This window comes from Pelodiscus sinensis, chromosome 5 (genome assembly GCF_049634645.1).
Source record: "Pelodiscus sinensis isolate JC-2024 chromosome 5, ASM4963464v1, whole genome shotgun sequence".
Lineage (NCBI taxonomy): Eukaryota > Metazoa > Chordata > Testudines > Trionychidae > Pelodiscus > Pelodiscus sinensis.
The window spans coordinates 98623693-98636532 of record NC_134715.1 but is presented as its reverse complement, the minus strand read 5'-3'; the positions used below and the strand labels follow the sequence as shown (position 1 = coordinate 98636532).

The 12840-nt window shown below is 38.0% G+C and overlaps 1 protein-coding gene across 10 annotated transcripts in view; it reads left to right on the top strand.

Annotated features, from left to right (window-relative positions):
- PCDH7 (protocadherin 7) overlaps positions 1-12840 on the top strand; it is a 399732-nt gene that overhangs the window by 62490 nt on the left and 324402 nt on the right. Inside the window, exon 2 of one of the 10 annotated variants that reach the window (XM_075930610.1) lies at positions 9684-11283. The exons of the other annotated variants lie outside the window; for them this stretch is intronic. Coding sequence (XP_075786725.1) covers positions 9684-9761 — 78 coding nt within the window. The 3' untranslated portion in view covers positions 9762-11283. Of the gene's footprint in view, positions 1-9683; positions 11284-12840 lie in introns of those variants that run through there. 10 annotated transcript variants of the gene reach the window in all.

The window sequence follows — 12840 nt, the reverse complement described above, 5'->3', positions numbered from 1 at the left end:
ATGCCCAGTCAGTATACAGCATAATTTTCTCAGTGTGCATATGTTTCTGTGGAGGTTTTCCTGTTACCCTGAAAGTAAGCAATAAAAACACATTTTAATTATTATATTTTATTCATCAAAATATCTAGCAAAATATTATTACACTAGTGTAATACCAGTGAGCATCGCTGGTTATAAGTATACTGAATATGTCTACACTGTCTACACTGGCTGCTTGAATTTGCGCAAGAACACTGACGATCTCATGTAAGATTGTCAGTGTTCTTGTGCAAATACTATGCTGCTCTCATTTGGGCAAAAGCATTTGCGCAAGATGGCCAGTGTAGACAACGCGGTATTGTTTTGCGCAAAAAAGCCCCGATCGGGAAAATGGCGATCGGGGCTTTCTTGCGCAAAACTGCGTCTAGATTGGCACGGACGCTTTTCTGTAAAAAGTGCTTTTACACAAAAGCATCCGTGCCAATCTAGACGCTCTTTTCCGCAAATGCTTTTAATAGAAAAACTTTTCCCTTAAAAGCATTTGCGGAAAATTATGCCAGTCTAGACGTAGCCTGAGAATCTGCCATTATCAGTGTATACATATAGCTGTTAATTCTTGCACATCCTTTAAAAACTGGCATTTCTATTAGGCTATGTCTAGACTGCAGGCTTCTTTCGAAAGAGGCTCTTTCAAAAGCATCTTTCGAAAGAGCCTCTTTCGAAAGAGAGCGTCTAGACTGCACGGAGAAATTTCGAAAAAGCGGCTTGCTTTTTCGAAAGAAAGCATCCAGTGAGTCTGGATGCTCTCTTTCGAAGACACCCTATTTACATTGAAGAACACCTTCTTTCAAAAGAGGAACTTTCGAAAGAAGGCGTTCTTCCTTGTAAATTGAGGTTTACCGCCATCGAAAGAAAAGCCGCATTCTTTCGAATTAATTTCGAAAGAACGCGGCTTGAGTCTGGACGCAGGGGAAGTATTTTCGAAAAAAGGCTACTTTTTTCGAAAAAACCCCTGAGTCTGGACACAGCCTTAGTGAGGCAGATAGCTTTTCAGTGCATTGCTGTACCCTCTATGCCCATTAAATAAGAGGTAACATTTTAACATATATGGGAAACAACAGCTATTTCACCCATCATCTGGCATCTCACATATCTGGAAATGAGTCTAAAGAGCATTTAGCATTACATGAATAACTCCTTTCTTGCAAAATCGCTTCTCTAGCAGTTTTGGTGACTGTGAGTGTGTAGATGAAGACTATAGTGAGCAATACATTTAACTGACAGACAAAAATTCCTTGGAGTTTTAAGATAGCAATAATTCATGTGAAAAAATGACAGAAAACATAGTTTGACAGTTCCAATGCCTTTTAAAAATATAGTTGCAGTCCTAAATATACACGTTTAGGTTTCATCATAGTTTTTGCACGTCTTCGATTTGGAAATTTTGTCTTGTTTCAGGGTTTTTTTTGTTTTGTTTCAGGGTTTGTTTTGTTTTATTTCAGTCTCACTTAGGGATAGACAATAAACCATATTAGTGGGATGGTAGGTGTGGCATAGAAAAATTGCCATTGCCTCCAGAGAATACCGAAAGGCAGGATGTGGGGGAGTATACTCCTTTCAACAGCTTACAGTGAATACTCACACAGCAGTGACCCTGGTTTGCTTATGTGGTAAGGTCAGGTGGCTATGGTCACGTCATATCCTTGCGTGGAACTGTAATTCCCCCCATTGTGCTCCCTGAGGCAGGATTTTGAATTCCCTAGAATCTGACAAAAGTATGACAAGGGGGAATGGCTCCTTTTGCCATTCTCTTGTTCATTCACACAAGAGAAGCCAAAATATGGTTTCACTGTCTTAGATCACTCTCTTATTTCTTGTGACATTGGCTTTCCTCACTTTCAGGTAATCAGGCACCCTAGCTGCACCTACACGCATCTTGGTTGTGATTCTACATGTTGTTTACAGAGAAACATAAACCTCTCAGTGTAGATTACAGTTTCAGAGGCATATGAGGCCATTGGTTCTTTTTGTTCACTTCCCTTTTTTCTTCTTGGGCATTTTACTTCTCTTCTCTGGGGCATGAATGCTGACCAGTATTGTTACAGCTTCCATAGACCATACGATTAGATTCTAAGAAATATAAGAGAGATTTGTTAAATTTGTAGCATTTTCCATTCTTCTTATATTCTTTATGAGACTGGATTAATGTTTGTGCTGTTTTCTCTTACTATATTTGTTATGAGGGAGGGGTGACAGAATTTTAATGTACATATTATGTAAGCATATATATATAACAGTGAGTATTAGCGTCACTTTTCCAAAAGATTCTAGTTTAGTTAGAGAATATTATTCAGCTCAGACTTGCCTTGGAAAAATTATGACAAGATTAATTGTTTACAATAAATCAGTGTATGTAAAATGAAAACAGTGCTAATATAATTCTCTTTTACTATACAGATAGTTCTTATAGGTGATTCTTAATACATTTTAAAGTTTGTGTTGTTTACATACTTAATAAATGTTACAGTTTACCTTCTGGTTTTTTTTTTAATTATAGATTCTGTTTCTACTACCCATTCCCATATCCCATGCTGGAGACAACTTTCTAAGTGGGAGTGCTTTTTAAAGTTGTTAATTACAACGTCAAGCTAATCATAGAATCATAGAATACTAGGACTGGAAGGGACCTCGAGAGGTCATTGAGTCCAGTCCCCTGCCCTCATGGCAGGACCAAATACTGTCTAGACCATCCCTGATAGACATTTATCTACCCTAGTCTTAAATATCTCCACAGATGGAGATTCCACAACCTCCCTGGGCAATTTATTCCAGTGTTTGACTACCCTGACAGTTAGGAACTTTTTCCTAATGTCCAACCTAAATCTCCCTTGCTGCAGTTTAAGCCCATTGCTTCTTGTTCTATCCTCAGAGGCCAAGATGAACAAGTTTTCTCCCTCCTTCTTATGACACCCTTTTAGATACCTGAAAACTGCTATCATGTCTCCCCTCAATCTTCTCTTTTCTAAACTAAACAAACCTAATTCCTTCAGCCTTCCCTCATAGGTCATGTTCTCTAGACCTTTAATCATTCTCGTTGCTCTTCTCTGGACCCTCTCCAACTTCTCCACATCTTTCTTGAAATGCGGTGCCCAGAACTGAACACAATACTCCAATTGAAGCCTAACCAGTGCAGAGTAGAATGAAAGAATGACCTCTCGTGTCTTGCTCACAACACACCTGTTAATGCATCCCAGAATCATGTTTGCTTTGTTTGCAACAGCATCACACTGCTGACTCATATTCAACTTGTGGTCCACTATAACCTCTAGATTCCTTTCTGTTGTACTCCTTCCCAGACAGTTGCTTCCCATTCTGTATGTATGAAACTGATTGTTTCTTCCTAAGTGGAATACTTTGCATTTGTCTTTATTAAACTTCATCCTGTTGACCTCAGACCATTTCTCCAATTTTTCAAGGTCATTTTGAATTATGACCCTATCCTCCAGATTAGTCGCAACCGTCCCAGCTTGGTATCATCTGCAAACTTAATAAGCGTACTTTTTATACCAATATCTAAATCGTTGATGAAGATATTGAACAGAGTCAGTCCCAAAACAGACCTCTTTGGAACCCCACTTGTTATGCCTTCCCAGCAGGATTGTGAACCATTAATAACTACTCTCTGAGTACGGTTATCCAGCCAGTTATGCACCTACCTTATAGTAGCCCCATCTAAATGCATATGTGCTGGGACTAGGAGTATTGGGGGTGCTGCCACACTCCCTGGCTTAAAGTGGTTTCAATTATATACAGCAGGACTGGACCATGAGCAACCTTCAGGCTGGACATGGTTCAATAGAGTTCACTGCTGACAGGACACCATATATTTTATTTGCCTGTGCTCCCTCAGATACAGCTGCTCATTAGCCACAGTTTGTTATTATTGGTGAAAGAGAGCTGTGGAAAGTGGCTTGGGCCAAGTCACTGCTTCCCATAGCTCCCACTGGCCAGAAACGGTGAACTATGGATGGTGTGAGTGGCAAGTGGCCATACCTATGGATACACAAGTAAACAATGCATCTGATGGACTACAAGTGGAAAAGCACTATGAACTGTGTGCAGCCCCTTGCATCACTTGTTGTTCACCCATATATATAATATATAGGGGTTACAGTTTGGTTCAGTGGCTCTCAGCAGCCCCACTACAAACATTGTTCCAGCACAACTGTGTTATTTCCCCCTTAATTTGTAATGTTCTTGTAGGGAATGTCTACACAACGCACCTTTCAGCAATGGGGCTTTGTTGACACAACCCTGTTGCTAAAAGTCAGTAAGTGTAAATTCTATTTGCTGACACTTTTGCAGACAATATTTCTAGCCCCAACAAGTGGCTTTCCCTTTGTCAGCAGGAGAATCTCCTGCGAACAAAGCAATGTTTACATTTGCCGTGGCAAAACTTTTTAAATTCGGGGAGTGGAAAAGGGTAAGCACCAATGTTTTGTCATTCAATTGCAAATGTAGACTAAACCTTAGTCAACTAACAACTTTAATGTCCAAGCTTAAGTAATCGGTTACTGACTTTTGTGGAGAGAAATTAGAGATTCTATTGGTTTGTTGGTTTATTCCTTTGTTGGGTATTTTTTATTTTGTTTTGTTTATATCTTTGTTTTTTAAACATTATTTCCTATAGGCATGCTTAATTTTGTGATTACATAATGTTGAGCTGCAATGTTAGGATGCCTAGGTGCCAGGTTTTCCATTGGAAAGTTTGGTTGAAAAGAGGACCTGACAGGATCTAGTCAAAGCTACCAAATGGACAGCCAAAATCCAGTTGCTAGGAGAGAGGTAGATGGGGATATGCCAGGTCATCAGCTATGTCACTCCTACTCAGCCAGGGCCACCTGTACCAGGCCACTGCACCTCGCAGTCCACCTTTACATGTGAGAAGCAAGGAGTGAGGGGATGAGGATTGAATAGGGGTGAGGCCTTTGAGAAAGGGGTGGAACCTTGAGGGCAGGGCCATGGGAAAGAATTGGGGAGCATCCAGCTCTTCTACAAGTTTTAAATATGAAATTGGGAAACTTACATTAAATAAATTGGGATTATTTAATTTAGTCCATGAGGAAGATAAAGTTCACTTGATATCAATGCCACTTAGATTCTAGTCACTCTCTTTGAAATCTATCTATATATTTTACAATGCATGTCTGTCCGTCTGTCCATCAATGAGTCCATTTGTTCAAGAACTCCTCCTAAATGATAAGATCTAGGACAACCAAATTTGGTATGCAGCTTTCTCTTATCCTAACTTAAAGCAAGGTCAGAGTGTGTTTGTGCCAGGGTGATACTATATGCCTGGCATTGGACTGTTTCTCACAAAATGTAAAGGGAGGGGCCTGGTACGAGGAAAAGTTATTTACTGTGGAATGACCACAAGGACCCCAGCCAGAAGCCACTGGCTGCCCCAGGAAGTAGCTGTCAGCTGCTGTACAGCCACTGCCTTCCTGGGCCAGATCTGGGGAGTGCTAACGGGCAGCCTGAACAGCCCTCTCAACCCTCTGGACAGTGCTGGGGCGAAGCTTCCTCTAGCTGGCACCGCAAAGAAGCTGGCAGCCAGGGTGTGCAGCCTCACTCGTGCCCAGGATGGACCCAGGCAATGCTGGGTAGTCTTCTAGTATATGCATACTACTGGGCTACGTCTACACTGGCCACAATTTCCGGAAAAGCCATGCAAATCAGGTAAGTCAGGATAGGGAAATCCGCGGGGGATTTAAATATCCCCCGCGGATTTAAATAAACATGTCCACCGCTTTTTTTCCGGCTTGGGGAAAAGCCGGAAAAAAAGTGTCTAGACTGGTGCGATCCTCCGGAATAAAGCCCTTTTCCGGAGGATCTCTTATCCTTCGAAGTAGGAATAAGAGATCCTCCGGAAAAGGGCTTTATTCCGGAGGATCACGCCAGTCTAGACGCTTTTTTTCCGGCTTTTCCCCAAGCTGGAAAAAAAGCGGCGGACATGTTTATTTAAATCCGCGGGGGATATTTAAATCCCCCGCGGATTTCCCTATCCTGACACCTGATTTGTATGGCTTTTCCAGAAATTGTGGCCAGTGTAGACGTAGCCTTATTGTTTCACTCCACATTATTTCAAAATATGTCTCAGAGATGAATGGTAGGAGTCAGTGAACCTGATCTTGTGAGGTGTTATGTGCTACCTCAGAGTTGCTAAGCATCCTCAACTCCTGTAGAGTTCATAGGGTGATTACAGTGCTAATCTTTTATTGTACACTTGGAATTGGATGTAGTGTGACCACAGGTGAGTAATAAAGGAGAGTATGAATGGGATGTAAATGATATTGAAATATTCATTTCAAGTAATGTTAACCTTTACATTTCTTTGCTTTCATTTTAAGTTGGAATCTTTAGAGATAATTAACTTGATTACCTTTCACTTAACTAATGTAAAGCAGGAATGAATACATTGAAGTCAGTGGTCTGGATACTCATTGGTATAAATCAGCATTAATTATAAAATGCTGATTGAAACCTTCTGGGAATACTGTCCATTGGATGTAAACAATGAGACAACAATGAAATGCAACCAGTGTTCAAGCTCAAGTACAGTATCTCTTTTTTTTATTATTCTTACAAAAGCCTCAAATATATATATTCATTTGTTAATGTAAGATGTTTTAACAAGTTTCTTAACAAGATTTTTATAAATAAGTAGTTCAACTATGTCTATTAAATAGTAATATTAACAGTCATTAGTTTTTAAAACTTGTTAACATGGTCAGTAAGATTATTAATATATTTCATTATATAAAATGGGAGGGAGAGTGTCCAACAGCTGGAGCCCTTCTGCCTAGGGCTTCTTTATGCCTCGTGAAACGAGGTTTACAGGAGCGGTCGACAAAGGCTTCCCTGGTCGACCGATCCGCGTCTAGACTGCCGCGCTGTGCCGGATCAGCTGATTGTCAACTCAGCGTGGCGGCCATTTTTATTTTAATGTAGCAGGGATTATTTAAATCCCCGCTTCATTGACTATGTCGGGTAAACTACTTTACATGGCTCCGTCGATAGAGCCGTGTAGTCTAGACACACCCTTAGTGTGATACTTGTTTTAGTGATCGGCAGTGAGTGTGCCATGCCTTCAGCTTCACTTAGAGCTACCAGGCTGCATATTACAAAATTCTATAGTTCTTCCTTATATTTTAGCTCATATTTATTATTAATAATATTTTGATAGTACTTAAGCACCCCAATCAGGGGTCAGAACCACTTTTTACTAGGTGCTGAGCAAGCAAATTACAGAAATGCAAACTGTCCTGAATTACACAATGGTAAAGATATAGATAATATGTGCCTAGTGAATAAAGTAACACTGCAACGTAGGTAGGCAAAGAAGAGAAGGTAATAGTAAAGGGATTTGTGCTTGCATAAATTAATAGTTCCATAGTTTGAGTAGTCATGTGTGGTTGCTAACAATCTACAATCTATTTTTGCTAAATTGTATTCTGTTACATATTCTGTTATAAAACAATTACATGACCATAGACCTATACTTCTAACATTCAAGGCTTTAGAAATGCTCACATGTCAGTGGCAATCTATATTCCCGACAGAGTGAGTCCAACCTTGCAAAAAGCTGAAAGCATCTTTCTCTCACACTGAGCTATCACTGTAATGGTTGCTTTGCATGCTTATCTCTGGTTGTAGACAGAGCTGATTGGAACATTGGGCACTCTTTGCTGTTCACTTAACCATGACAGAAGGAAATTCCCTATGATAATGTGAGCAGAGGAGAGAGGAAGTATACTGCTGTCCCCACTTCCATGAAGGAGAAGAGAGAGAGAGGGAGTATGGCATTTCCTAAACTTTCCTAGCAGTTATTAGAGGGGAGGGATTGAGCTCCCCACAAAGGATTTGTGCCTGGAAACTTTTGGAGGATCCATCTTTACTTTCATTATTTGTTTCATAGATTTGGCTAGTGTATATACAGTTAAAAAATAAATCCTACTTTTATTTTTATCTTGTACTGAATTATAGTTCGATGATTTTTTTAATTGAAGTACATAGTTAACATAAAACACATCTGTCACAGATGAAAAACACTCTGCATGTGCAAAGAGTATAATCAGTTCATTTTTATGGATCTCCCGTTCTCCAGAGAATCTTACAAATGCACGATATTCCATTTTGTGTTTGTATCTTGGAGTAAACTGAAAGATGCTTAAAATCACAATTAGGAAGAGAGATCCCTGCTGACTACTTGTTAAAAAGGACCATAATGCTTTGCCCATTGCAGAAGATCCATGAAATATTGAATGCTCAATAATGTAACACAACTACATTTATTCCATGCGTGTTTATAAATAACTGATGGACAGGATGAAGCTTACAGTTTTGGGGGGAAACCATGTCCTCTCGATTCCACTGTTTTGGCAAGTCCTATATTTTTGTCAGTGGATGACTCCTCTGACCTGGAGGAACTAGAATAGAGAAATTTGGTAACTGGACTGATGGCAGTGAAGAGACTTACTGAGACATTGTTAATATATTGCTTCTGAAACCAAAGCAGAATGTTTTGCATACTTGTCCCATATGGCTTCCTGTGAGAAGATCACATTTAGATTGGGGAACAGACGTTACTTATTTGAGGACATTTGGAAACTTTTTATGTTTTATCTTCATGAAGCAAATGTTGCTTTTTAGACATACTGGATATTGTCTTAAGCTTGTGTAAATTTGGACTAACTGTGTATTATGTGATGGATCCAGAAGATTTACACAATCCATCAAAATGATGGAGAATAAAGAAGTTGTGATGGCTATAAATGAGCAAATAATGGCAATTAATTAAACATTCAGAAAAAATACCTTATAAAGCCTAACTGCCTTTTTTGTGTACCCATCTTGAATATGGCAGGATTACAAAGTTAGTATTTCCATGAAGATACATTGTTCTTGAATACATTTTTTAAAACTGTTCTTGAACAATGTCTTGGGAATCTGCTTTCTTTCAGCATTCAGCATGAATGTCTTTATATTGCATCATTTATCTCATCAACATATTGATCACAGCACTTCAAGGAAACCATTAGTGCTTCATTTTCTTTATGTCTAACCTGTAGTATAATAGTGATACTTAAGAGCCAGCACTTTCACAGTGCTTTGCATGTTCACAGTATTGTACAAACAGTATCCCAGGATATTGCTACTTTTCAGAATTTTTGTTCTATAAAATCTGGTTTTTTGGTGAGAATCCCATCTAGATCTTGTTAATCTAAGACAATTGATATTATTAGTGACCCCACTGCATCATTTAATTCATCATTTTGGGGACAGAAAGCTGTGTTTGTCGCTGATACTTGGAAGAGTCATATTGTTTCATGTTCCATGAGGAATTATTTGTAATGAAAACAACTAAGGATATGTAGGACACAGATTTTAGCATATTTGTCCTTTCATTTGCCATAAAATCAACCTTATACTGGACTTTGTGCACTTGATTTAAATTGTCCTTATGCTGGTAAATAGTATGCAAATTGTTATAACTGTGTTCATAATATAGTTAACTTATGAAATAATGCTTGGAGAGAAGAGGATTCTCTCTGCTCAGGTGCAAAATCCATGCTATAGGATTAGGTTAGCTAAACCCTGCTCACATCCCGGTAAGCAGACATATATTTTTGTATTTTTTGTAGGTGGATTCAGTGCAGACTACGCAGCCCCCTGGCCACACTGAGGAATCGTGTAAAATGAATGTATGTGCTCGTAAGTGAAACATTTATAAATAAAGCTCCAACTTTAATGTATGTTGGATCATAAAAGATGTAAATCCTGCTTACTGTCATATTAAGAAATCGATTCCCAGGGGGCAGGGTGACTGCAGAACTAAGAAGATGTTCAAAACAAAGCTCTTTTAAAAAAATAAAAATAAAAATCAAGAAAACTTCAGAATCATTCTAAACAAATTAACATTGTGCAAACAAGAATTTCAAATTACCTCTTGGATGTATTTGGGAAGGCACTGAGCTGATTCAAGTTTCCAAAACAGAACAAAAGAAGGGATGTGAGAAAGGTTTTGTAAGCAGAAATCATCATCCATGGAAGAACAGGATCAAATACCTTCTTTCATAGGAGGACAAGACCTATTCCCCTTCAATCTATGTTTGACAGGACTGAAATTTTGAAACTGAATTTGATCAGATTATTGCTTTGGTTAATAACTAGGAGAGGAGTGTGGATGGGATTGAATTTTCAGTGCTTGAAGTTTAATTAATCAATTATGATATGTAGAGAAAAAAAACCTTGAGCATGTGCTAGATCAACAAAGAACATGGAAACTATACCTCAAAATTGAATTCCTGGAAAACTAGACACAGTCCCATCATTTAGAAATCTTGGGCTACTTGAGGAGGTGAGAAGACCCAGACTCTGGATTTTATTGAAAAAATGACTTAATGAGGCGTTCAAAGTAAATATGCAGAAGAAACCAAAATGTGTTAAATGGTCCTATCACAGAACTCAGAAATCAGCCATTAATATATGTATATACGTTTTGTACGTTAATTGATAAACATAGGTTAATCCAAATGGATAAGAAAGTCTAAAGTATTGAATATGAAAGACCTCTCCTTGATTTCAATAACTGCACAAAGAAAGGCTTTTCATTTTGATTAAATGGAAACTGCATGATAGGGCAATCCCTTTTGGATTTCTATTCCCTATTAAGATAAATATATCATATACAAACAAAGACTATATTTTTGCGTAGCCAAGAGATTTTAAAAAATATTGGGATACCACCAAGTTAGCACATTGGTTTTAGAGGATAAAGAGGCTGAATACTCTGGTCCTAAATAATATGAAATAATATGTCATTCATATACCTCATCTTCATCATAAATAACAGAAAACAGAGACGTATGAAGTATTAATGAATGTTTCAAAATGTTTCTCTGCTTAATTCTAACAATAAATGCTACATATGGTCTATTTCTTGCTTTCAGAATATGCCTTTTTATATTGAATTGCAATATAACACTTTTCCTTTTGATTGTTATGCATTTGCCTCCAAATTATGTCATCCTTTGTGTTTGTCTTTTAGGAACTGGTGGTCTGCCTCTTTCTCCTCTTATGGTAGTCAATTTCAAATGGTAGAACTTATGATTTGGTAGAGGTTTTGACCTCTTTATTGTATTAAAAACATATTATCAAACTTCAAAGTCTGTACACTTCTACTGTATTGATTTTTTTTCTGTGAGCAAAATCAATAGGCAAAATAAAAAATCAATTTGTTCATTTTTGAATTGATTCATATTTTTATAAACATATTTTGTTTATTTAACCTTGCAGAGATTATTTTTTTGGTGAACTTATTGGTTCGGAAACACATCAAGAGCTTCAAGTAATGCTGAATAAAACATGCTGATGCAAATAAGTGAATTACAAAGGGAAATACATGGTTCTTTTAGCTGGAGACAGGAAAGATACATGCTGAGGACCTGCGACTAGTTCTGATTCCTGATAAAGCACCGTAAATCAGGAATAACTCTGACGATCCCAATGGAATTATGCTTGATTTACACCACCTTACCTGAGATCAGAATTTGATCTGGGGTGTTTATTGCGGTTCTATTTTTCTAGTCTTAATTTTCTGCTCAGGAGCAATTACCAGCAGAGGAGTTTTGAAGAAATATTGTACAACTACTGTAATTTTCAGATTCACAGTGCTTAGCAGCCAAGTGCCTCACAAGGCATAAAACCATTTTTATTGTTGCCTCCTGCTACCACTCCAATGGGGAAAGGTCAGCAAAACAGTGGGAGGCCAAATGAAGGAAGATTTTTTTCCCTGTAAGACATCAACTTGCAAGACACTGTGAATTTCAGAATTACAAGTGATATAGCTTTTTTACAACTGCTCCTTTCCTTCTTGCCTCCTACTGCTGTTTCATTGTTGGATAATGTCTTTTTTCTGTCAGAATGAGCAAGCAAGAGCTTATTTGTGACAAGCGAAGTTCCACTTTCTACCTTGTATTGTTGCAGATGGAAGAAAAAGGAGACTGGTTCATACCTATCTCATTTTCTAGCTTTTGAAGGTTTCGGTTAGGGCTTTAAAACTAAATCCAACATGCTTTGTATACATGAGTAAATCAGTTGATGCCAATGGGAACAGGATGTGGCTATATATGCCATTTTATTTGTAAATCTGTTTTCCCTCAGTCCATCCCATTAAGAAAAAATAAGTGTTACTAAGCAGGTTGTCAGAGAAGGTGTGATACACCATTGCTACAGACATTTAAAAACAGGTTAGATAAGCCATGAGTGGGAATGATATTAGTTATGTTTGGTGGGGAAGTCAGGTTGGATAGCACAAGATTTCTTTCTTAACCTTCTAGCTATGATTCTATGGACCGTATACATGCCCTCATTCCACAGAGAGAATACCATTCATGTAACTGGCAACTCTGTGCATGAATCAAGAAAAGAATATGGCCTTAAGTCTAATAGTCACTTTGCCTAGTCATCCATCAAATCTAAACTAAGGGGTTAAATGAGACATTCTAACGTAGGAATGAACAATGTAATTTAATTCAAATATATTATTTGTGTGAAAGTTAATTAGGATCTGAAATTCTCCCATTGATTGTTATCTGGTGTTTTAAAAAGTCTCTGTTCCAAAATTTATTGAAAACTACATTGTAGTACGGAGGAATGCACATATGCATGAAGATTTGGTTCAGCCACTCATCACTTTCTACATTTAATGATAATCCATGTTTCAATTCAGCACTTATTATACTGTGGAAATCATAAGGTGTACTATGTTTTGCTGATTTAGTAAAGAATAGCTTTTCA